General features: G+C 32.7%; 3 protein-coding genes across 7 annotated transcripts; all 3 read right to left on the bottom strand.

The window, feature by feature from the left end:
• Nucleotides 1–505: 505 nt before the first annotated feature.
• On the bottom strand, nucleotides 506–3,072 carry LOC108344806 (PITH domain-containing protein At3g04780). Its single transcript, XM_017583307.2, has 8 exons — nucleotides 2,908–3,072; nucleotides 2,728–2,814; nucleotides 2,418–2,541; nucleotides 2,036–2,084; nucleotides 1,894–1,951; nucleotides 1,729–1,775; nucleotides 1,548–1,625; nucleotides 506–1,020 (listed from the first exon to the last, which is right to left on the bottom strand). The coding sequence occupies exons 1-8, from the start codon at nucleotides 2,944–2,946 to the stop codon at nucleotides 972–974; spliced, it is 531 nt and encodes a 176-aa protein (XP_017438796.1). The 5' UTR covers nucleotides 2,947–3,072; the 3' UTR covers nucleotides 506–971.
• Nucleotides 3,073–4,339: 1,267 nt separating this feature from the next.
• Nucleotides 4,340–10,752, bottom strand: LOC108345420 (uncharacterized). Of its 5 annotated transcripts, none has more exons than XM_052874396.1 (9): nucleotides 10,457–10,752; nucleotides 10,218–10,363; nucleotides 9,041–9,131; nucleotides 8,629–8,960; nucleotides 5,857–6,018; nucleotides 5,627–5,707; nucleotides 4,900–5,025; nucleotides 4,742–4,804; nucleotides 4,340–4,660 (listed from the first exon to the last, which is right to left on the bottom strand). In XM_052874396.1, exons 2-9 carry the CDS (start codon nucleotides 10,276–10,278, stop codon nucleotides 4,578–4,580), a joined length of 999 nt encoding a protein of 332 aa, XP_052730356.1. In that variant the 5' UTR covers nucleotides 10,279–10,363; nucleotides 10,457–10,752; the 3' UTR covers nucleotides 4,340–4,577. The 5 variants fall into 5 exon arrangements, with proteins under 5 accessions (XP_052730356.1, XP_052730355.1, XP_052730357.1 ...); XM_052874395.1 differs by having other exon boundaries at nucleotides 10,430–10,752; XM_052874397.1 differs by lacking the exon at nucleotides 9,041–9,131 and having other exon boundaries at nucleotides 10,218–10,733.
• A 1,013-nt stretch (nucleotides 10,753–11,765) lies between these two features.
• LOC108345722 (serine/threonine-protein kinase Nek2) lies at nucleotides 11,766–18,929 on the bottom strand. The gene is made up of 15 exons (XM_017584440.2): nucleotides 18,584–18,929; nucleotides 17,564–17,675; nucleotides 17,352–17,418; nucleotides 17,032–17,097; nucleotides 16,810–16,856; nucleotides 16,656–16,701; nucleotides 16,469–16,549; nucleotides 16,317–16,359; nucleotides 16,190–16,239; nucleotides 16,021–16,102; nucleotides 15,888–15,937; nucleotides 15,406–15,479; nucleotides 15,105–15,156; nucleotides 13,347–13,793; nucleotides 11,766–12,542 (listed from the first exon to the last, which is right to left on the bottom strand). Exons 2-15 carry the CDS (start codon nucleotides 17,647–17,649, stop codon nucleotides 11,871–11,873), a joined length of 1,863 nt encoding a protein of 620 aa, XP_017439929.1. The 5' UTR covers nucleotides 17,650–17,675; nucleotides 18,584–18,929; the 3' UTR covers nucleotides 11,766–11,870.
• Nucleotides 18,930–24,586: the final 5,657 nt, after the last annotated feature.

Genomic DNA, 24,586 nt, shown 5'->3' on the forward strand with positions numbered 1-24,586 from the left:
ATCATTTTGGCATTTAAGTAGTTGGAATTTCACCAAATAGTTTAGTAAATGTCCTGATAACTTAAGTAAACTTAGAAAGTATGTGAATTGTTCAAAGAATGCATGTTTTTGGACTTACATCTTTGCCTGATATTTCAACAATCTACTGAAATACAGGAGTTGACACAATGACAATACAAAACATTACTATTTTAATCATTTCTTTATATTAGTTCATACTATTAAAATCAATTGTGATGTTTCTTCTTTTTAAATATGGTCCACCTACAATTAACAAAAACTTTTGAAGTTTCGGCTCAACAAACCGACACTTAAATATTGAATTATGAAGGTTAAAAAATATAGTTACAAGCAACACAATCGATATACTGTATTGAAATAGATAACCTGGCATCTCTTAAACCAGCTTAGTGCAGTTTCTAAGCTATTCTGATTTTGCCAATAGTGACTACAACTTTGGCGACAAAAAATTTATTAAAAATACTGATTGAAAACTTATATTGCAAAAGTGAATCACAGGCGAGGATATAGTCACAAATATTGATAATTGGCCGTACGAGCCACCTACTGTTCAGAACTCTTCCGTTATTCTATATAGAGAATAATGGTGTACAAGGGTGAACAGAAAACACAGGCAAGTTCCTGTTAGGTGCATATAAGGGTGATGATTTAAATGACTGATTAGGATGACACCTTCACGCAGCTTAGCTCCTTCCAGATCCAGTCGTTGAAGGAAATTCTAACCTCGACGAAGTTTACATGTTTCAAAGACAACAAATAATCATGCAGCTTGAAATGTTTGCTTCCAAACACAAATTGTCACAATCATATGGATATAGTTTGCATCAGTTTTATTTGAAATGAGTTAGACATTAGAAGTCATAAACCATCATCATTCACGAAGCTAACACAACATTTCCAATCAAAATTTCTAATGGAGGATTGGGAGAAAACTCGAATCTCCTCGATGATTAATGATCCTCAATCTTCTTCAAACCCTTCATGTCCGTTGTTTCAACGCTGCATTGACAGTAAAATATCAGAAAATAATGCATCAATATTTCTAAATAGCCAGAATGCATGCCCTTGCGAAGCAGATAAGGTTGCAAACTAGAAAATTAGCATAAATGAGCCGGTTTAAATATGTAGTTTTTCCATTCCACCCCCCGTTTTTACTTTCCCCTAGGAAAAAAAGGTATAATCCACATTCAAGTCAATTAAGTGTCGATTCCAAAATCACAAATGCTTCTAACACAGCATGACAGAAAATAATGTTAGATAAAAACTTGCAACTAAAAGTAAATGAATATCTGGAACCAGTAGAGTTTTTATTGTTGCTTCTGCTAGAAACCAATTAACAATGATGATGCTATATAACAGCTGGATGAAAAATGACTAAGAGAAATCACAACCAAATTAGGGGAAGAAGCAAATAAAACAATTAGTAAGGAATTTGATAGTTCTTCACTAATAGCTGAAGAAACTAAAAGCTGTAGATGAGAAAGGATGAGTAATCGAACTTGATAGATGGATGGTTTATAACTTACGTTGAACCATGCAGCACAATCTTCTGAACTTTTGTGATCTCTGAACCTGTTTGGTTGTCCTCAATAAAAATTGTCAAGCTGATCAAGTAATTAATATAAATTAGCGAACAATTTCCATCAAATAGATTATATTTAACAAGAGGCACGTCTCAAAAGGAAGGAATCCAGGAAAATAGCATACCTACGAACATTTTGGAATTTGACATACTTTAGAAGTACTGGTTTCCCCTGTCAGAGACAATGGAATAATCTTTACGTTAATTATGCATACACGTGTGGGAAAAGAAAGCTTCAAATTGCTTTAGGGCTAACATCATGAACTTGGAAAGAGTTACATAATAGCTACCTTAAGGTTTTCTTCCGACAAATTTGCCACGTCACTTGGTGGAAAATCATTGACATTACTGCCGTTAACAAACAATCAGCAATTAATTGAATCACATGACAAATGTGCTATGACACAAAGAGATTTGCCAAAAAAACCATACCTAAATCCCATATGCTCCTTGTTAGAAAATAACTTCACCGTCTTGGGGCCTAAAAGACGAAAATGCAACCCAATTATAACCAAGACAACGTTAAAAAAAAAGTACAGTAGCAATCAGTGAAGATCATATATACAAGCTAAATAATAATCAATAGCATCTCTCAATTCAGAAAATAGACTACAAGTTCCCTAACAGGAAAGATATGTAGGGGCATCTTATTGAGCAATATTTACATCTCAGCTAACATGAATTGACTAAATCTAATTTATCAAGCACTGGCCACTATGAGAGGAAAGCATATTACAGGGTCTTGAGAAAAAGTTTTAGTGTCCATGTCTTCAATTGAATGAGTGACATAGTTTGAAGTTTATGAACATGTTACCTTCATCTTCAGGACCTTTGATAACAATGGAGTAGAGTTTAATAACTTGTGTGAAAGGAATATAGAGCAAAAGCTGTTCATCTGCATCACTCTCCAGATGCAAACCCTCATCTTCTCTATAACCCTGTTTATTAACAAACACAGTAAGATAAGACAGGCAAGCCAAGAACCCTTATTGTCACTAACAAGGACCCTTTTGAAAAAGCAGAAAACTTGCATACGATAAAGAGAAGAAGAAATAAATTGAAAATAATAGAGAATGGAGGAAGAGGAATAGGGGGAGAAAGAGAAGAAAGGAAACCTAACGAACCTGTTTGATAGCATTGGAGAGAGAGTGGGTGGAGCTTTGATTGAGACATTCAACCCCAGACCAGTCTATGAAATCTAAGAGATCAACCTAATTAAGAAGAAAAAGAAAACAGATGAAAAGATCAGAACGTGGTTCCCTATGAACGAATCGAAAAGGATGGTGATTGAGTTTGAATCTTACTTGACCCTTTGGAATAGCGCTGGCTGATTCCCCAGACATTGTCGATACGGTTTTTGCGAGAGAAAGAAAGAGAAAGAGAGGGAGAGGGAGAGAGAAAGAGAGAGGAATCAAATATCAATGGCCTAAAACAAACCCAGCTTCGAATAAGGAACTTCCTAGTTTGTAATCATAAATTAATATTAATCATCGTTTGATACATAATAAAAAGGAAGAAAGAAATAAATATTAAAAGTTATTCGTGGATAATAAGAAACAACAAGTAAAAATATATTGTCTTCCCTAATTAGGCGTAGCCATCTCTAAATAAAAAGTTTTAAAATTTTCTTCTATAAATAAATATATTTTGATTTTAATTAATAAACATAAAATTCCTTTACGCTTCCATATCATTTTGTCATTAAATAACAAAAAAAATATAAATAAATAAACACGATTTTTATGATCTTTTTAATCGAATTAAATTAAATTAAATTCATTAAACGAAAACTACGTGCGTACACTATAATGGCAAATTGTGTATCCAAATTCCAAAGTTTGGTCTATCTAAAAGAAATAAAATCGTATAAACAGAGAATTACTCTCGTTTATGCAATTAGTTTTCCGCTATTTAAATTACTAAATACCAGTAAAAACACAGGGCATGTGTTTATCCTTTTTGTTGTAAATGATTAATTCAGTTAAAAAACAATTAAATTTAAATAAAAATTATTTTAATTTAAAAATTATTAAATTTAAATTAACTGTAATTTAAAAAATAAAAAAGTGAAATACTTATTTTAGTTTAAAAAATTAATTACTTAAAAAATAAAATTGAAGAAAAATTATATACATAAAAAGTAACTCCTTTAATAGGATGATATAAATAAATATAATAATTTGATTATTTATTATTGAAACCCGCAGATTTTGTTAAGATTAGTACGTATAAGTTTAAGGAAGTTTCGTGCTGAAAAAAGGATTTGTTTTTTTCAGTTTTAAATTATAACGCGCTTAATATTTTTTGAGAGTTAAAAATTATTTCATTCATTAAATAAAAAATAAATTAATGGATTATTAGAAGTTCTTTTTCTGGATAAAAACGACGACGTTGAACTGACTCACTCCTTACAGGATTTTAAATAAAAAAAACTTAGAAGAGAAATATTCTTTTAGCTTAATTTAAATTTGTATTCCTACATGTTAGAAACTTATCAATTTTGACATCTAATTTTTTTTTTTTTGCATAATTTGGTTATTTAGTTGTAAATTATTCATAATTTCGTGTTTAAATTCATAACATAATTATAAATTTTAATTATTTTTGTAACTTAATTAATTTCATTACCATGGAAAATTTGATCAGCAGTAAAATGTATTGAAAACGGCAAAATGATGGAGGGGTTAATGACTGTTGCAAAACAAGAATATTTAATTTATAATAACACTGCAGAAATAGTATTAACTACATAAAATCCACAGACAATGAAGTTTAAGTAGTTTACAGAAGCTCTAAAGTTCAAATATTTTCACTCCCTTTATTGTACAAAAAGACAAATGTACATGCTGTCTACGTATGTATGTGCATACAGTATATCATACAGTATAGCAACAATAGTCATCACCACCCAATGAGTGATGAAGAACAATGAAATCAATTATGGGCCAAAATAATTTTCTGTATCATTTGGGTCTTAGCTCAACATCACCATACCCGTCGACATCAACAACATAATCATCCAATCCAACCTTCCTTTGAACAATGAACCTGAGCTATCTGAAACAAATACCAAAACAAACACAACTTCAATGTTTTTTTCTTTTCCATTTTAAATAAAAGAAATAGGTCCAATCTCACCTTGATTGCCAGTTGAATCTGCAACTTTTATTCCAAGCTTTGAACAATCAGATCCAAGAGTACCTTCAAAATAGAAGCATAAAACAAGAATGTTGTCCTTAATCAATGCTATAACATTCTGCGACCATTGTAGAAAAGAAAAGGTTTTGAATCCTTACATTCACTGTAACAAGGAAAAACAGAGATGTTGAGAAGATTGAAGTAATTGGGGCTGCATTCACATGCGTATGTATGTGTCCTGTTCTGGACGCATTTTCCTTCCCCACAGTACGCCCAATAGCAAGCTATCATTTTTTTTTAACATTAGAGAAGTAGAGAAAGAATATAACTATGTTTTTTATTTTCATTTTCGTTTTTTGTCTCAAAGTTTGATGGTGTCATATCCCTGTATTTAAGAAATAGATAATGATACTTTGACAACATTTTAATATTATTTATGTGTTATCCCTATATTTAAAAAATGGATAATGATATTTTGACAATATTTTAATATTATTTACGTGTTATTTTGTTATTGGTTCAAAATTACTTCATAATCAATAATAATAATTACAAACACCAATATGGATTAATTACATAATGACACGTAGATGGTGTTAAATGTTATTAAAAAAATATTTTGAAAGTATATTATCCTTAAGAAATACATGCATAAATTCCTCTTCGTCCAAAAAAAAACAGTTAGTGTCAACAAGAAAACTGTATTAATATGTTTCTTTAAATATAAGACCTAATAAATCAAAATTTGAGATATGGATAAAAAACAAAATAAACAAAAACATAATTAATCATATTATATTTCACTCATGACATGAATTTTTCTGAACTGGTAATTAAAATGTAACGTTTATAAGTCATTATTAATGAAGGAGCAGTGTCTCTTACGATCGAAAGCTGATAAGTTGTGTGGAAAACTCTTCTCTGGAACTGGTGGTGGTGCTGGTTGACAACCATAGTTCAAGCTACCTGGAGAAGATTCAACCGATTTTCATTAAACTAGTTTTTAAGCGTTATTTATATAATAACAAAAATTTGTAATTTTTTCTAACACATGGATTCATCAAAACTGAGGATGGCAGGTTTAAATTACTCAAAGTAACCGAGAAAGACATTACATTGGGGAATGACACATGGAAGAAAGCTAGTGGCAAATTTATCATCATCTTCATCTTGAGTTCTCGTCCAGCCAGATTCGCATTCACAGATGAAGTTTAATGGGTAACTTGTGTTCACAACGCAGCTTCCTTTCCCACATTCCACTTCTTCACAAACCTTATCTGCAATATTTCATATCCGTATGTCACAGTTAAAGTCATAACACACTAATTTACCACCACTTTGTAGCCTTGCAGTTTTCATGCATTAGATGAATAGATAAAACAGAATAAGATAAGTTTTTCATTTTGTTGAAGAGAGAGATGAGTTATGCACCAAGGAAAGAATCAGTAATATTATTGTCCCCTTTGGCTGCCAAGGGAAACAGCAGAAAAAGAAACATAGCCATGATGCCCAATAATCTGCAGGAACCCATTTGTTTTGGTATATCACAAAAGCAATAACAGAGAGAGAAGAAGAATCGCAGGTTTGAAGGTGTATGATGGAAGAAGGATTTGGGTTTGGTCTTTATAAATACAGTAAGAACTAAGAAGCCATATTTGTAACATTAATATTATAAGAGTTACTGTCTTTCTCACATTCGTATGCTTCACACGGCCAAGACTTTTGGGCTAGAAATTTGTGGCAGAAACCTCTCTCAAGTTCCATTCACTACACAGAACAATAAAGTAATCATTTTTTCCCCCAGATTTCTTCTTCCACTATCCGTTTTTGAAGAAATTTTAAGTGTTTTTTCCTCTAGAAGAGTGGAAAGTAAGCAAAGGAAGCTTCTTTTTCTACTAAAAAATGACGTATCAATCCTTGTACTTCTATATTATAGTCTATAGTATACGTATTTAAGAAATATTTAACGTCAAAGTTTGGACAAGTGTTACATTCTTACCAGAAGAATTGTTCTTATTCACATAGGAATTTTAGAAGTTTTCATCATTCAATAATATACAGTGCGTTCCTTTTATGCCATTTTTTTTTACAATTTTAACTTTTATATCACTTTTCTTACATAAATATGTTCATGGAAAATAATAGTTTTGATTTGAATATTATTTAAAAATAATTGATTTATTTTACCAACCCATATTTCAAATTTGTGTCGTGTTGTAAAAAGATCTCAAAATTGATTAGAAATGATAAGAGTAATGGGGAAGAAAGTCCAATGACATATTTAGTTATTAATTTTGATTCCACGTTGAACATTAACTTCTAGATGCTGAGTTGAAGATAAATACAAGGATTGACCAACCACTACAAAAATCAGTTACGGTCACTCCAGGGCATGTAGGCAATAATACTTTAATACTCATCAAACTTTAGTAAAATATTTATAACGAAATACCTTATATAACAAATAAGTGACAAATTGGTTCATTAAATATTAAATAAATTTTGTTAAAATTATAGCAAAAAGAAACTTAAACCTTAATGTAATGACCTTAATAGCCCACCAACAATCATAAAATTAATATATTTTCTTATTCCTTCACTCTAAAATATCATGCAACGGAAATAAATCAAAAGCTAAATACAATTATAAATTGCAATTATATATGAAAGTTTGCAATTATACATGAAAGTGTACTAAATAAAGAAAGAAAATTGCAATTTACAAAACACCCCAAATAATAATAGCGCTTTATACAACTACCTTTAAAAAAATGTGATTTACTTTAGACATAGTCATGGTCCTTATAATTTTTATATGGATTAAATTAATTTTCAAATTGAGAAAAAATATGAATTCATTAAATTTACTATAAGAAATCATGCTTTTATAGTTAGAAAGAACTAAATTCTCATATATCTAAAGACCAAATTATCAGTTTGAAAAAATTAAGAACTTTAGATCAAGTTTAACCGAAAGAAAAAATAAAAAGTAAAAATTCTAATACAATTTATGTCAAACATTTACCATAATCCAAAAGGCTTTTGAAGTTAAAAACAAAGCAAGCACAAAATAACATTAAATGAAAAATAGTGATGAATTATAAATTGGAATAAAAAAACTAGAAGATTTTAAAATATAATATTAAACTTGTAAGTAAATATGAAATTAATATCGCTCGTCACCATAGCAATGAATTATAATGCAGCAAGTTAATGAATATTATTAATACTACTTCGCATGAATTTATTTATTCCAGTATATATACTTTTACCTTATTATTTATTCATCAGTGATTTTTTGTATACAAATAAAGACAAAAAGGTGTATGAATTATTTTCTAAACTTTCATTCAATCACAAATTTAATAAGTTTGTTTACTTTAATAATAACAACTTAAAGATCATATAAAAATTAGAAATTAGTTTTTAAATGATTTTCTATATAAAATATTTTAGATCAAACTTACATATACATTAAACCCATGAATTACCATCGCATAAAATAAAACAAACGAATATATTGCCATTTTCTTAGGTTGTACTAATTTCATACATATTTGCTTTTATAATCTAAATAACATGCTTTTGCATCTCTCTTTTTTTAAGATCGTAACAACTCAATCAAAATAAAATTATCTCATACAATAAAACACTTCATCTAAGTATTTAACAACTATTCAGATTCAAACTGCTAATTAAACTAGAAAATTCTCTTGTGAATTTTATTTATTTAATTCTGATAATATAAATATCAATAAATAAATTTTCAGGGATAATTTCTATAGCGCATAGCAATCTCTAGTTTATTTTTCTACTTAGAATTGTGTATAAAATAGTAACAATAGTGTATGAAGAATTTATGAATACAGTAGGATATAAACAATTACCTCTATATGTCAGTACATTTGCGTGTAAAAGTTTGATTAAAGGTTCCGGAAGAATCCTATGATGACAGCGCCACATGGCCCAGAAGGCTTCTAGGCCATATCTTATCTGTCGAATATGCACCAGTTCAGACTGAACAGTGCGCACACGCTCATGTATACTTCCAAAGACCACCCTATTCCTCTTAGAGAGGGCAACCTTAAGATTCTCTGATGAAGAACAAACAGGACAGCCAACATGTGTTCTTGGAGATAGTTTTGACAACATTCGCACATCCTTCATGATCATTCCACATGCCATGGAATGAAAAAGATGATTTTCTTCTGTATTCATTCTGTTGAAAAGACAAATATTGGATGGTGATTAGAATTGCACCTTATCAAAGTAGTACAGTCTCTAGTATTCCGGAATTACAAAAGCACGGTCCAATCGCATTTCAATTCTCGATGACCCCACCCGACCATTATTCCACACCATCTACGCATGCAATAAATTCTTCTCAAAACTGCATTTAATAACCAGGGACAATCAAGGATCCAACCAAAGCATTATAATTATCAGATAGGTCCTTCCATGGTTGCTTAACATGTAAAACTTTATTAGCTACATGGCATTTGCTCAAATTGAAATATAATAATAGGAAACAATTCAACACTACAGGAACACCAAAGATTTGGTAATAAGTGAACCCTGCCATTAACCGCAAAGTTTTTATATCATAAGGAGGACCAAAACCTAGGAGGAAATTTAGCATGATCCATCCAAGGTTCTGCAATAAGCAGAACATCCAGTTTATGCTCAGCACGTTTCTAGTGTTGGAATTTGCTAGAACGCTAGCATTCCAACACAATAACTGAAACTTCGTCAAAGGAGTTATTTCGTAACCCCCTCGAAGGATCTTGCTGCTAGCGTAAAGTGGCTTTTCTCTTCTCTGCTTCAATTTTGTCTTCTGCCATTTGGATAAATCCTTCTGAAAGGATGAGTTATCGGGTCGACCCTTATAATCACTTTTGAAGAATTACACTGCAAGTTACCACCATCTTCCTCAACCATGTCAACCCCAAAACCTAAACCTCATTCATATCATTTAGTATACATGCATAAGAGAATTTTCTGCTATGTTAGTTACATCACGATTATCATCCAGAATTATTTCCGGGTCCTAGAAAACTTCAGCATTAAACTTACAAACTAGAGTATCTATCATCAAGACAGCTTGAAAACTGGAGGAGTTTCTAAAACGTTAGGAAGAATTCTGCTCGCTCTCAGAAATTCCCTGAGAAAGAAAGACTGCTTTTTTGAAATACTTAAAAACCACAGGTGTGTCTACTTTGCGATTATCGGTGACAACCACAGTAGAGCTGTTGATTTTAGTATAAGTGGCGAAATGTCATTCTCCACATGAAAAACAAGGTTATTATCATTGTCAACCCTACTATCAACCCCTCGTTATCTTTCTCGAACTTCTAGATAACATGGGTCTTCTTTACAGAATGCTCACGACCACTTCGTTCCTGCAAAACATGACGACAAGAAGAAACAGTGTCCAATAATTTGGCATTTATCGCGAAATTCAGGGAATCTCTCTTACACAAGTGAAACAAAGAAGGCCTAATCTTCCCCTTCAACCAGTATTTGATATGGTAAATCATGCTTCATTATCAAGATCCTCAAGAGCCCTTGCAAACATTCCGCAAGAACGACGTCCCGTGAAGCCATCCAATGATAAAGGTACTCCTACACCACGTGCTATGGTGAGAAAACTTTTGGTCTCCAATCTTGAGAAAGGCCAAAAATTCTTACCCGGCACCATTCATAAGATTGTCTTACATATGAAGGTTGAAATCCGCTGTCCAAGTAACAAGCCGCTAGGATCCCGGATTAAGCTAACCACCAGCTAGCACACGGCTTAAGTCTTCTACAGTTGAAAATAAAATATTCAAAAAGGCCTTTCCAAAGGAAACTGCACTCCACCGACGAAAAAACCCGCTTCCGAAGTTTTTCAGCACAAGAGCAAAGATCTTACTTGATGAGACAGCTTTATCACTCTTCCAGATAGCACGATTAGAATTATTGGAGTCAAGACGACTCCATGGGATGACGAAGTTGGCCATGAATCATAAATTGATTCTCAGATGTTTTCTAGAATGTTGAACAAACTGATTAAGAGCCGCATTGTTACGATTTTATAACCATTCTCGTATACTAGTCCCACGTTAGGACACGGTTTGAACAGTGAATACGCGCAAAAGGGATCATGTTACAGACATCAGTGAGAAGTCAACTTCTCAGATAAATAATGAATAACAAGACATGAATCGATATCAATACCCAAATATTAGAAGCCGAAACTATAAAATTCAGACAAAATGGCAGAAGCAGCAAATATCGTCTGAAAACAGTCATTTCAACTAAGGTCTGTCCGGACGACAACCAAAACAAGAAAGGAAAAAGCCGCAATCAATGTAAAATTTGGGTGTTGAATGCTTGTATACTAAAATAATAAAACATCATATAAAAGAAAGTGCTGGCCGTCTTCTAGTACCTGAACTAGATAGAGGCAATATAACATCTCTAGTCCATAATATGGCAATTGCATGTATGAATTCAAGGTATGCCGGTCTCAATCTCAGATGCTGAAAGCGAAAAGAAAAAGTTGCCCTAATATCAGTCTGTTTTCATAAATGGGAGTATGATTCGTCGATTTCCTACTAAATGCTTCTTTGCATTTACACTTATTAGGCAGTACAAATACAGAACACCCAGTACCACTAGGAAACTAATTAAATAGTAACACCAGCAAAATGTTTTTGGTATTGTTAACCAATTAGCCCCCACCCCACAATGAAAACGAAATTTCGGTGCCATTAGGACTAAAGATAAATTTCAAAGTATACCACTTCCTTGATTACATAACTAGGGTCTCTACTCAAGTGCCAATACCTTCTGCTCCCCATTTAACTGATGCATAGTTATTCCAGGAAAGAAAAATGAACGAACAATTACAAGAATGGAAAGGGTTTTGAGGCACCAACCTTCGCCAACTTTCCTGCCAAAGAAATATCTATCATCTGCTTCATGGATCAGATCGAAAATTTGAGTTATCATTATTCAGTGGAATGAAAAAGAAAAGGGTAAATGAAAAAAAAAAATGAGATACGTTAAGAAAATCAGCTGGCTAAATTCTCTCATGTGAGAAGAAACACTGAACTCTAAAAATGACTACGGTAAACATTATAGCAGTTTACATGGATTCTTCTGGGTTGAAAGTATTCTCTTTGAAGCTCTTACTCAACCAGATAGCTGTTTCCCTTGGGGAAACCTTTCCAGGCCCAAATGGTTTCAATAGAACCCCAAGTTCATCATATCTCGCCTGCTGTAGCAATCTTGCACTAAATTCAAGCAACCCTTCTAAAGCTTCAGCCCTTTGTTGGAATGATGACGGGTCAAATTGTCTACGGCGCAAGTCAGAAGATGTGTGGCTTGAAGCACCTGCCGTTGCATTTTGATCAGAGGAACCACTTTTATCCTCATCAATTTCCTTTAAAACGCTCTGTTTGATTCCCTGCCAAGACTCAGTACAGTCGGGACTGTTTGAGGCCATATCATGTACCTCTACCGTGCATTTGTCTATCACAGTGGAATGGTTGCCGCTGGATGGGAGGCCAGAGGAACATTGAACAAAGGATGATGTTCTATTGATGGGAAACAAAGAATCCACATATGAAGTTAATGGGAATTCAGCCATCTTATCAATTCGTGGAGAATTGACTGAGATATCAGGTGAAGACACGTGACTAATCATAGTGGCATTGGGCCCGGAAGGAGGCTGTCGAATACCACCTCTTTTTGGCAATGGAAATGATGCTCTACGGTTAGTATTAGCAGATTTTGTTGTACTGTGTGAAGGAGGCATCTGCAACCAAACTTTAGCAAGTCAGACAGGTAATTTATGTTTTTGGTGAATTTACCTTGATGCTTGACCAGATATAAAGATGCTCTCTCCTTCTTGTATATTACAATCCACTCGAATATATATATATATATATATATATATATATATGTATGTATATGTATATATGTATGTACATATGTATATATGTATGTACATATGTATATATGTATGTACATATGTATATATGTATGTACATATGTATGTATCATATTACAAAATTCTCCCCAATAGTAAAATGATGTTAATTTTGTAATAATACCTGTCAAAGAAAAAATATTAAAAATTACTAAAACCATAAATAATTTTTCTGGTAACTTTTGCTCTCCTGTTTTTTAATCAATTATAAAAGGTACGACATTTACTTTACAGGGAAATTAGGTGTAAAAGTAGAGCATATATTAAACCCGTACCTTAGATCTTATAAAATAAAATTAAAAAATAAATAAAAGCTAATGACAAGAAGGGAGATTTCTAAACCGAGTAAATAAGAAGAGTTTTTTTGTAATATTTCAAACTAGGAGAAAGGTTATTCTCGATTGACTACTTGTTAGTGTAGTTCAATACAACTACCCCATTCTTTAGAAAACTATCTATACAGGTCCAGGAGTTGTCAACTGTCTAACTAAATATTTAACGAAACCACAAAGATGACATGCTTGACTCTTTTTATAACTAAACCATGTGACAAACATTCTTATACCCCCAACCCAAAGAAAAAGAAGCCAAAGTCATGTGAAAACATAATGGATTTACAACTTTCCTTACCTCTTTATGATTCTTTGAGGATTTCAATGTTTTCTTGTTGGTGCCAGAGACTTTTGAGGAAGTGAATCTTGGAGTCTTAGCAATGCTAGAAGTTCTGGAAACAGCAGGCTTCCGGATTGATTTCAGTTCATGGCTATCTCCAACACGTAGTTCTGCTAATCTTTGATTCAAATGGTCAGGAGTACAATCTATTTCAAGAGTAGAGCACAAAGAATCTTGATCAGCTCCAGATACACTAGGGTTCAGAGTCCGATCATTACTGAAAGAATGTCGCTTATCCCTATACAGAGAAACAGGGTCATCTTCTGGCACCAAAAATCTAGTTTTCTTCAAGTAATTGGATTCTGGCCAATGAACTGGCAATGTGTTTCGCCTGGGGCTATTGATTTTGAGATGGACCTTAAGAACGTAAGATTGAAGATGTGGATGTCCAAGCAGCTCTGTAGCCTACCACCACAAGTACACCTCAAATAAGAAATAGGTCCATGTGACAGGTCAGATTTGAATTTCAGATGGGTAGGGCACATAGAAAGATAGCTGCCCACAAGGCCTCAACCCAGTTGATATCATGGTGAATAGAAGCAGATGCCAGACAAGGACATATATGGAGACAAAGGATTAATGAGCTCGACAAGACGTTATGCAAAATGAATAAAATTGGCCACCACTAACAATAATCATTACTACCATGTAGACGGCAGTGGCACCAGTCATCAGGTAAATTATGGTTTCTAAAAGAAATTTTTTGAATTTTTAGCTTTTAATTTAAAATTTTCTACACCTGTTTATAAAATTCTTGAAATAGGTTTTAATATTTTGTTGTACAGCTTTTATAAAAGTTGTTTATGGATGTACCTTGCTTTAGGTTAAGGAACATGGGTTGTAGCCTTCTCTTTTGAGATATACATGTACTCAGCTGATGTATACATACATACATCTATATAATATGTATATATACTAAAAGATGAGTACAATATATACATATATATCAGCTGAGATGAAACTCACTGATTTTTGGCCATCTCTAAATTCAAGTTAGTATGAAAATTTATTTTAAGAAGATTATATCTACCATGTTACTCGTTGGACCACTATCAGACAACCCAATCCATAAATATTTAGTCTCGCACTCAATTTTGTAGAGGAGTTAAACATAAAATCCATTTTCTAAGACAAGCAAACCAATCTAGCTGATGGAGTTCTAGAGGATAAAAGGGTGATATTCATGGAAGCCACACATTAATATCAATTTTCAATTCATATCTTCAGGAAAGCAGACACCATTAATATGCCCAAAAAACCATGTTGGTTATAACAGTGTAGAAATACTAGTATGCAAATTTTAGTATAATTTTCATTTTCAAAAATATTGCCCTTCATAACTCAATAATTTGCCTATCGTATTCCTCTGCCTTTAATTGATGCAATGTAGTACTACGAAGATTTCTCCAGTACCAAACAGGGTTTGTTCATATAAAAGAATGAAAGGCCAAAGTGAAAATCGCATCAAAATTTGAAGTAAAATCTATCATCAACCCAACTATCTCCAACCAAGCAAGCTAAAAGTGATGATTCCTTCAGCTAATCCACTCCTGTCAATCCATTTCGGTGCTAGATGTGGCAGCCATAAGTTTCAATGAATCATTCTAGGTCAGAGGATTGCAATATCTATTCAATCACAATGGAAATAAAATACCGCGCTAGATGTAGCATTCATAAATTTCAATGAAGTATAGGTCAGAGGATGATATTACATACACTTGGCCTAAGCTCTGGATTCTTGCGCAGCATACTTTTAACAAGACCTCGACTGCCAAAAGCAATAAATATACTTGATCAATCATCAATCACATAGTCCATGATATTAATAATTGATCACATAAACTAACAAAAAAAAAACTTACTATAAATTATCTTAGGCTAAACCACACCTCATGTATGGAAAACTTTAGGCACTTGGTTTGTCAAGTGTTAAATTTTATGGCGTAAAACATGACATTGCAGTTTGAAAAATGGAAAAATTAATAATTAACTTTATGAAGGAAAACTATATGCTTACAACGAACTAGAATATTTTGTAGGCAGTGGAGCCACTATTGATTTATTAATCTTGTTAATCAATGCCTGTATATCCTGCTCAAAGAAATTGAAAGATAATTAGGTAATTCCAAAAACAAAGTTGACAGAAAATATATGAAAACAAAAAATATGCAGTGAATCTGATTCTATATACAGGTATTATGCAGCTAAATAAGTGTTGGTGATGATATATTGTAAAATCGAAGTTATGAAAAATAATATAATAACAATTTCATAATAAATTGGGATATAAAGATAATGTAAATTAACAAGATTGTAGTCTACTGATCAGTCCACGTAACACTAAATGTCCAAATATGGCGGTTTGATGATAGCCAAATTATTGACAAATATTTGTCGAATCTTATACTTATCATTCAACAGCAGACATGAATGTATTTAATACATTGCATAAAGAAAAAAAACACAGAAAAAAAAAAGACTTTTTAGAGAGAAACTTACAAATGCTTTGAATGCAGGCTTATGCGCTGTCATTTCATATATACAGCATCCTGGATTATCCGATTTCAGAGATTATACAATAAACCCATAACAGAAAAAGTACAAAGAATAAAACAGTAATAATAGTACTTACCCAAGGACCAAATATCTGATTTAGAACCATAAGGTATATCAGCAAGGAGCTCAGGGCACATGTAGCTAGGAGTTCCCACAACCTGCATTACAAGACAACCACTGGTTGATTATTATAAGTGTTAAATTTACAATAACCAAATCCAATTAAAAGGTTGTACATGTCTTACAGAGGAAGCGAGATCATCAGACGTCAACATTTTGGCAAGTCCAAAATCACCTGCATGATCCTCGATAACTAATGAACAAAACTTCAATCATCTAAGCCTTACTTAAAGGAAATGTAGAATAACTTACCGAGCCGTATGTCACGATCTTTTGTCAAGAAGATATTTGAACACTGATGGAATCATGTGATTTTCTCATTAGTATATACCTTAGTATAAATCAGATTGAAATAACTTTTATGATATTGTACTACTATATACAAAGAGAAATCAGTCACTAACCTTGACATCACGGTGAAGAATGTGGTTCATGTGCAAGTACTCAAGAGCCATAAGAAGTTGAACGAGCCACTTACAAAGTTTCTGCAAACAAATTGTCGTTTTTAAATTTTAAATGCAAAAATTAATATGACCCTTATTCTAATCCAAATGGAAGGAATATAAATTTCTGATTGGAGAAAAAAATAACCTCCTCAGGAAACAGGACACCATTAGCTTTCTTTATAGCTTCCGCCCTGCATTACATCAACAGCATGTTTTGAAAAACATTCATGCTCCAATTTACCAATAGTTAAGAATAGAACTATGAATTGTATGCTAGAAGTTACACAAACGAGACTTACATATCTCCTCCCTCGCAATAACCTATAATGATGCAGACATAGCAACCCTGAGAAGGAAGGAGCCAAAATAGTTAAAAACATATAACAAACTCGGAGTTTTATGCTGCATTCACCAAGAGGTTTCCTAGCAATCCTACAATACAAGCTTATTTTATGCAAGCAGCACGTAGAAACCATTGTTCTAATTAACTGAAGAGAGGTAAAAACTAAGAAGCAAAATACCTTTTCTACCCACGAATCTTTGTACTCCACAATGAATTGGTTTCTTAATTTAGAGATGAGCTCCATCTATACAGACCAAAAGACATAAATGTTAGTTATGCAATTAGAACAATGCAATCCACACATATTCTCACGTCAACATTTGAGGGTTGCTGCTACTTTGACGGTTGAGGCCTGAAACTTGTCTTAAGGCCCATTAGCAAATGACACTTCTATAGAACTAGAAACCAAAAAATGCAACATGCAAAGGGAAATATTTTAGAAAAAGTCACAAGATAAGTATTGTGCATTCTATTTAAACTGCTACTTGAAGCACCAACCTCCAGATGTGCAGATCTGCGAGAGCGCTCGGTTTGACGTGCAAGGCGAATCTTCTTCAACACATATCTATATAATCAAAAGACATAAGTGCAAAAGCATTGCCAATAATGACTTATGGAACAGCAAACGTTGTTGTTTAAACATGTAAGTGCACAACTGAAAAGAAACAAACGAGAAAAATAAATAGAGGTCAGGTAGGTTAGTTTCTCACTTTTTCTTTTCATGCTTATGTCTCACAAGAAGCGCAGAACCAAAAGCGCCTTTTCCAATTTGCTCAAGTATTTCATACTGCTCCATGTCATCAATTAAGAGAATTCCCACCCCTGGGTACATTCCAAGTCAAACACATTGAATCCTTACAGAAAGGTTAGATGACAAAATAATGGAGGGCAGGTAAATTATTAAACCATATTTGGAAGTTACAAAGACAATTATTGTACTGCACTGTGTGTCTGAGAAGGGAAACTACACTAGCAGCGAAGTTACTCAAGAATTGCATATGCTTACAAGTTAACCTTTTCCCTTTATCCCTTCTCAAGGTAGAATAGGAAAAGTACAACGCAATACAACGGTGATTATTGCGCAAAAAAGAAACGAACAAATGTAATCGATAATCAAAAGAAAACAAATAAAGCAAATAAAGTAGTCAAAAACCGGGTCCAGCAATGCTCGTTAATTACAGGAACAATAAGATCACGCGGTTAAAGAGAAATAAATAACCCAGGATCACACTAAGTTGAGTACCAAAGTTGAACAATCAGGGAGTTAATTACTTGACAAATAGGCTTCACCATAAAAATTATTCACGTAAAGAGTTATTGCGGTTCTATTCAGTGGCGAGAAACCTAGAGAAATAGAAACTGTGCATAACGTGTGTCGAAAATGTTTCGTTCATTCAACCAGCTTCGCTACTCGAAGCAGTAACAACAACTAAGATCACTACGCATAATTAATGATTTGCTTGTTTACCTACATTTCACGAAAGAACAAGTCTGTAGAATAATTAAGCAGTACCAGAAACAGTAAGCCGAAAAGACCACGAATCAGAGGTAACGAAGTCGAATGCAGAAGGAAAAAATAGCATCGAAGTGGATGTGAACAGTGCAAACGAAGAAAACGGAGAGAAATCTAAAGTGGAAGCAGGAAGGTAAAAATTAAGAAGAGGAGTGAAGAGAGAGCAGGGAGAAAAGTTGAATCAGGTAGATAAATGAGAGGAAAAGGCAAAATGCACCTGAGCTGAGTTAGTCGGTGGTTGCGAGATGCAAGGTGAAGCTAAACGGATCGAAGGGATCGAAAATGTAGAAGTAAGAAGAGTCAGAATGCGAAGTTGAACATTGGCATGCGAGGCAGAAAACGACACCGTTGTTCCGGAAGAAGAAGCAATAGACGAAGTTGCAGAAGAAGCTCTTTCGCCATTCTGGTTCAGAGAGAGAAAAATACAAATCCAGAGAGAGATTGCATTGCAGTGTTATTATTTATTAAACAACTTGGTTGAGAGAGAGAGATATATATGAGGCTAAAACCAGTGTCCCGTGAGGGTGAGATTTTTACTTTGATTGATGCAGGAGAGAGAAGAGAGTAATGGGAGTGATTGAAGGAGGGAAGTTAAAACTACACTGATATTATTATTTATTTTATTTTATTATTATTATTATTATTTCCCTGATAAACAAAATTATTAGGAGGCTCTTGTTTCCCGTTTTGTGAAAAGGAGCAGAGAGACAGAGCGAAAAGTGAAGGACTGGAAGGTGGGTTGTCTGTTGTCTCACACCCTGCTCAATAGTAATCTCTTATCACCCTCCTTTATTGGGTTTTGTTTCGCATGTAATCCCATTTAAACATAAAAATAAAAATAAATTTATAAAAGTCTTCAAATGCATTCAATATAATAAAAATTATATAGTTGTCTCTTAAAAGGATTCAGCTCCTACCAACACTGATGCACGTTCTTAAATAAAAAGAAAATGCACGTTAGAGAGAAATACAAAGGACCTATAATTAACAAACTAAGAAACTATCGTTATCTCGGATTAAGATATTTAATGAAACGATTCGAGTAAGGAAAGAAAGAGTGGTCTCACACTAACACGTGATACTTGGTATCCAAACTTTATTGCATTTGTTTTTTCCTCTTACTTTTAATTACTCTATCTATCATATTATTTTACTCCGACTTACTTCTGTGGTTTTCAGAATATTATTACCCAATGGAATTTGATATGCTAACAACATCAGTTAATGTGGCAGCTCTCATACTTTTAAAATAGCGTATTCAAGTGTATAAGATGGTGTCAGATAGCCTATCTCACGTCTTCTCTTCAGATTTTTTTCATAGAATCATTTTTCGGTCTTCGTAGATTATTTTCTCTCCTATTTTTTAGGTTAAATAGTCACTTTAAAATTAAATTTGTATTAAATTCCATTTTATCTTTCCTCTATTATAAAGGTAATCTACTAGTTTGCACTTTAAGATGAACTACAATAATTCATACGACAATTTCAAATTAACTTTGCCCCTAAGAGATAGACTAGTGGTCAACTATTAGTTAGATAAAATTAATGGACAATAATGAAGTTGGGCCGAATGGTCATTCAACACAGTAATTATCTTAGAGTATTTCTTGCTCCACCTCACAAATCTCTCACTAGTCTCACCTTTCACTTCCCTACTCTTTTATTATTCCAATTGTATCTCTGTCAGAATCACATAATCATAGAAAATATCTTGACTGATTTTATCCATTCAACAGTTAAAAGCAAGTATTCACCCCTTACTTCTTTGCCGCATTTCACGTTCTGAAATCCTACACCCTTTTCTTCTCTCTGCTCGCACGCAGTGCTCCTCCCCTCCTCCCTCATTTTACTTGTTGTCACGCACAGACCTCTCTTTGGTGGTCGTGGTCGTGGTATCGTGGTAAGCGCTTGCAGTGGTGGTTCTTCTTAGCTTAGACGTCCAGGTTGGTTGTTCTTTCCTTAAGCTTTGTATGATAGAAAGATTGTATGTGATAATATTCGTTTGTATGGATTGTTTGTGTGTAGTATGTCTGGGATGCATTTCTGGGCTAGATGGGACGAAAGTTGATGCCTTAACCGCATTGGTTGAGAGCACACCAACGTTGGAAGAGGGGTTGCAGAGCTCTCCGCACTTGGAAGTGCGGTTGAGAGTTCGCTGCAGTTTGAAATGTGGTCTAACCACAGTTGAAAGTGCAGTTCATACCGTGCCGCAGTTGAAAATGCGGTTGTCGCACTTGGAAATGTGGTTTCACTGTTGCCGCAACTTGAACTACGATGAACTGCATTGATTTTCCTTCTTTTGATTTGCTTTATTATATTTAATTGTTTTTTGAATCTGATTTGTTTTCTATAGGCTTAATATCATTGTTGGTCCCTATTTTTGTTAACTTTGTTCAAAGTGGGACTCATTTTTTTAGAATGTTCAATGGAGTCCTTTATATTATGTTCAGTTTAGTGCTTTTGGCTAACGACGTTTAAATCGTTAATGGCTAAATGTCCAGATGAGCAATCAGTAAATGACATGCCAGTTATTGGCTGACGTGGACACTTTAAGGCATAGTGAGGTGGATTTATAATTTTTGAAAGCTATTTTGGGATATTAAGGTTTTTTATTTTTTGATATTTTTTTTATAACGGGGATTTTCTCTTCTCAACATTCGAAAAGCCATTTTTGGGGTGACAATGGCTCTGTGGCTCGAGCAACGGCCTCTTGGCGGCAAGGACGATGGCATTGTGGATGCGCTCTTCTTCCTCCCTTCATAGCATACTAGTTCGCACTACAACAAACCCTTCTTCTCCCTTTATTTTCTATTTTGGTTCGTTTCACAGGAGAAATTTGTGACCCTGTTCTTGATCTAGTTCGCGTCATAAGGGAGAGAGCTTCATCCCTCTTCTCTTTGGTCTTGCCGAGGGTTTGTATGAAAGGGATACGCGTTCAGGCGAGGGAGAGGCGTGACGAAAGCGTGCAAAGGCACGACGGAGGCGACGAGAGCGCGACGGAGTGTTTGAGTTGTACATCAAATTTTGGGGGTTTCTGTTATGATTATCTGATTTCTTCTGTGAGTTGAGATGTAGGGTTTCGTTGAATTGAATTTGGGGTTTTCCTGTTCTTCGATTAAGGTTGATGGTTGTGGTATTCGTCTCTTAAATCGCGAGTCCTATTTTGTTATCTCATTCTTGGTTATTCTTTGATTGCGCGGGTGGCGTCCATGGAGGGCCGGTGAATGTCGTCATGGGGTCAAGGTTGGTCTAACCGTAAAGACTCATTGTTGGGCAGTCTTAAAAGAGATTAATAATAAAGCAAGAGAATTGAAAATAAAAGCCCTAATATCATAAAATAACTTTTAAAAAACATAAATCCACCTCTATGCCTTAAAGTGTCTATGTCATTCAATAAATGGCATGTCATTGACTGATTGCTCAGCTTGACATTTTGCTCACCTTGACATTTAGTCGTTAACTATTTAAACGTTGTTTGTTAAAATGACTAAATTAAACATAAATTACGATATAAATGACTACATTGAACATTTTAAAAAAATGAGTCTCACTTCAAACAAAGTTAACAAAAATGAGAACTTGTATTAAGCCTTTTTGATATTTTTTTATTAGTTTATTTAAATATTAAATATTTTGCGGTTAATATTTTGTAATTTGTATTTTACTTTTATATTTGATATTTATTTAAATTTTATTTTTGATGTAATTAATTTTTCTTAATTTCAAAATTTAAATTCGTTTGTTAATTTTTGTAATTTATAATTATTTATTGATATTTTATTTTTAAATATGAATTATTATTTAATTATTTGTTGTATATTTTTTTTAGCTTTTGATTAGTTTGTTAATTTAAATTTAATTTGTGTTGTTTTGTGGTTTTTTTAAACTTTTTTATTGATTCGTTAACATTTTCCTAATTTTTAACTTTTATTATAATATAATAGTACAAGATTAAGGGTTGTTGGTGGTTGAAAAATCATTAAACCATCGTTACACTTTTTTCAGATTTTATTAAACGAAGTCATGAAAATATTCACCTAATAATAGTAATAATCTTTTGTTAGTATTATTAGTAATAATAAAGTTTATGGATAGAAAATATGATTAATTAGTAGTAATAGAGTTTATGATTTTTTTTAGAGACATGGGTTCATAATTTTTTTAGAATATATTTATTAATATTAAAAAAATTATTGAAAAAAATTAATATTAATAGTTAAATTTTAAAAAAAGGTTAAATAAAAATAATAATTAAATTGAAAAAAAATCATTTAAAAGATAAAATTGCTAAAATACTTATTTTAATTTAAAAAATCTTTAATGGTAAAATTAAAAATCTTTATGTGTGTATTGTTATTTAAAATAGATTGATTATTATATTATGTTATAATGATTATAATATATTATGGCTACTATCGTATGGGTATAACAGTTATAAGTATAGCATGCTTGATTATATATTCCTTCAAACAATTGTCTCGTAATAAGGTGAAAATTGTAATTTCACGTTTTTCTTTCATTCCTTGGTATATTTCTCTCTCAAATAAGTTCTCTTCTTTCTTCTAAATTACTTAATACAAAATGGAGAGTATTTGCTTTTTGTTTTCTACAAGGACAGTATCCCCTAAAAATTTGTTTAATAATTTTTAATAACTTCCTATACTATAAATAAGTAAAGAATAGAATAAAATATTATCTAAAATTATAGGTTTAGCAGCTTGTCTCCATGGTTGAGTATGTATTTTTTTGTTTTTTACTACTAATAACATGTGGGGTGAGCATTGGTACCTGATTTGTTTTGAATATCTTAGGGCTAGGTGGTTAGAGGTGGCCTTGGTTAAGTTAGGTTTAAAAGGACGACCTATTTGCCCTTGGCATGCTTCCTTGGGGTTGCTTGGGTAGAGCAAGCTTTTGTGTTATTCTTCTGTTTATTGATTAGAGTTTTTATATAGAGGTGGATTATGTTGATCTTTCCTTCGTGTATAGGGGTTAAGATGTTTGTGTTTTTGCATTGGACGAGTGGAATGGTGCCTTTTGAAGGTCGGGCTTCTTTGATAAAGTCGAGCTTGATATTTACCCATTCAAGAGTTAGGTTATCCTCATTTTTGGGTGTGCCTTGCTAAACTCGGGTGTTGCAAGGCTGGGGTTGTCTTTGCATTCGGGTGTTGAAAGATTGAGCTTGGGATTTGTAGACAGTGGCGAGATCCTAACAATGTTTTGATTACTCTTTTCTGTTTGAAAAGAGCCTCCTTGTTGATGAGAGGGGAAGATCCATCTATAAGGACTTTTCGACACTCAAGTTAGTAAGAGAGTTATGATCTATTATATAGGAATAACTATCGAGTATTAAGTGTGAAGTGAATATCACTTGAGGGTTAATGTTATATTTATAGGATTAACATGATCTTTGAGCCTATATCCCTATTAGAATAATAGACAATAATGATAATTTAATAAATAACAACAAAAAAATAAATAACAACTAATATATCAAAATACTGAGATTTAATAATAATGTGATAATATCCAAACTAGATGTAAATTTATACTGCCTCGTAATAAGAAACCTTATTGGGCCGCTATCTTAATTTTGCCTTTTGGATAGGATAGATCAATAATCATTCTTAATTTTAACTTTAAGAAAAATATATTAATTTTGGGTAAACCAATGATATCAGTGAGGGTAAAAATTAATTACAAGGAGAGAATATACAATGAGAAAATAAGATAATAAGAACTATAATTTTTTTTACCAATCGATACTTTTCACGTATTACAAATAAATGATGCATGTGGTTCCATTTTAATAGATTGATAGGTTAGAGTAATTATTTAAAGTTTCACAATATTTATTTTTTGTAAAAATTAAAATAAAATTCTAGTACATAAATATCGAGAAATATGTAAATAGATTTAATCGTTATATTATAAAACTTTTAGCCGTTATTTTGACATCTAATATTTTATATTATAATATTTTTAATATTCTTTCTCATAAAATATTTGATGGTAGAAGATGATATTATAATTTGTTAAGTAGACTTGTTCATGATTCTATGTCTTAAATTTTGTTGACATCTTTCATCAAAAGAACTCAATATATAGGCTATACTGGACTATATATTTGTTGTGACAGGTTCAAATAACAACAATATAAAATGGGTGATGATTTTTATATATTTACAAATTAGTTGTATATCAAAAGTTTTTTTCTAGCAAA

Source organism: Vigna angularis, chromosome 3, assembly GCF_016808095.1.
Source record: "Vigna angularis cultivar LongXiaoDou No.4 chromosome 3, ASM1680809v1, whole genome shotgun sequence".
NCBI lineage: Eukaryota > Viridiplantae > Streptophyta > Magnoliopsida > Fabales > Fabaceae > Vigna > Vigna angularis.

Excerpts from the sequence above, each read along its gene's own strand:
- LOC108344806 (XM_017583307.2), bottom strand. The coding sequence starts at position 2,946 with ATGTCTGGGGAATCAGCCAGCGCTATTCCAAAGGGTCAA. Across the intron at positions 1,776-1,893 it reads TGTCGGAAGAAAACCTTAAG|GGGAAACCAGTACTTCTAAA; the intron begins GTAGCTATTATG and ends TGTCTCTGACAG. Across the intron at positions 1,021-1,547 it reads ATTGTGCTGCATGGTTCAAC|CGTTGAAACAACGGACATGA; the intron begins GTAAGTTATAAA and ends CTGTCAATGCAG.
- LOC108345420 (XM_052874396.1), bottom strand. The coding sequence starts at position 10,278 with ATGATTTACCATATCAAATACTGGTTGAAGGGGAAGATTAGGCCTTCT. Across the intron at positions 5,026-5,626 it reads CAACTTATCAGCTTTCGATC|CTTGCTATTGGGCGTACTGT; the intron begins GTAAGAGACACT and ends AAAAAATGATAG. Across the intron at positions 4,661-4,741 it reads AGATTCAACTGGCAATCAAG|ATAGCTCAGGTTCATTGTTC; the intron begins GTGAGATTGGAC and ends TATTTGTTTCAG.
- LOC108345722 (XM_017584440.2), bottom strand. The coding sequence starts at position 17,649 with ATGGAGCAGTATGAAATACTTGAGCAAATTGGAAAAGGCGCTTTTGGT. Across the intron at positions 16,360-16,468 it reads TTCTTCACCGTGATGTCAAG|TGTTCAAATATCTTCTTGAC; the intron begins GTTAGTGACTGA and ends TGATTCCATCAG. Across the intron at positions 15,938-16,020 it reads ATCAGATATTTGGTCCTTGG|GATGCTGTATATATGAAATG; the intron begins GTAAGTACTATT and ends CGGATAATCCAG.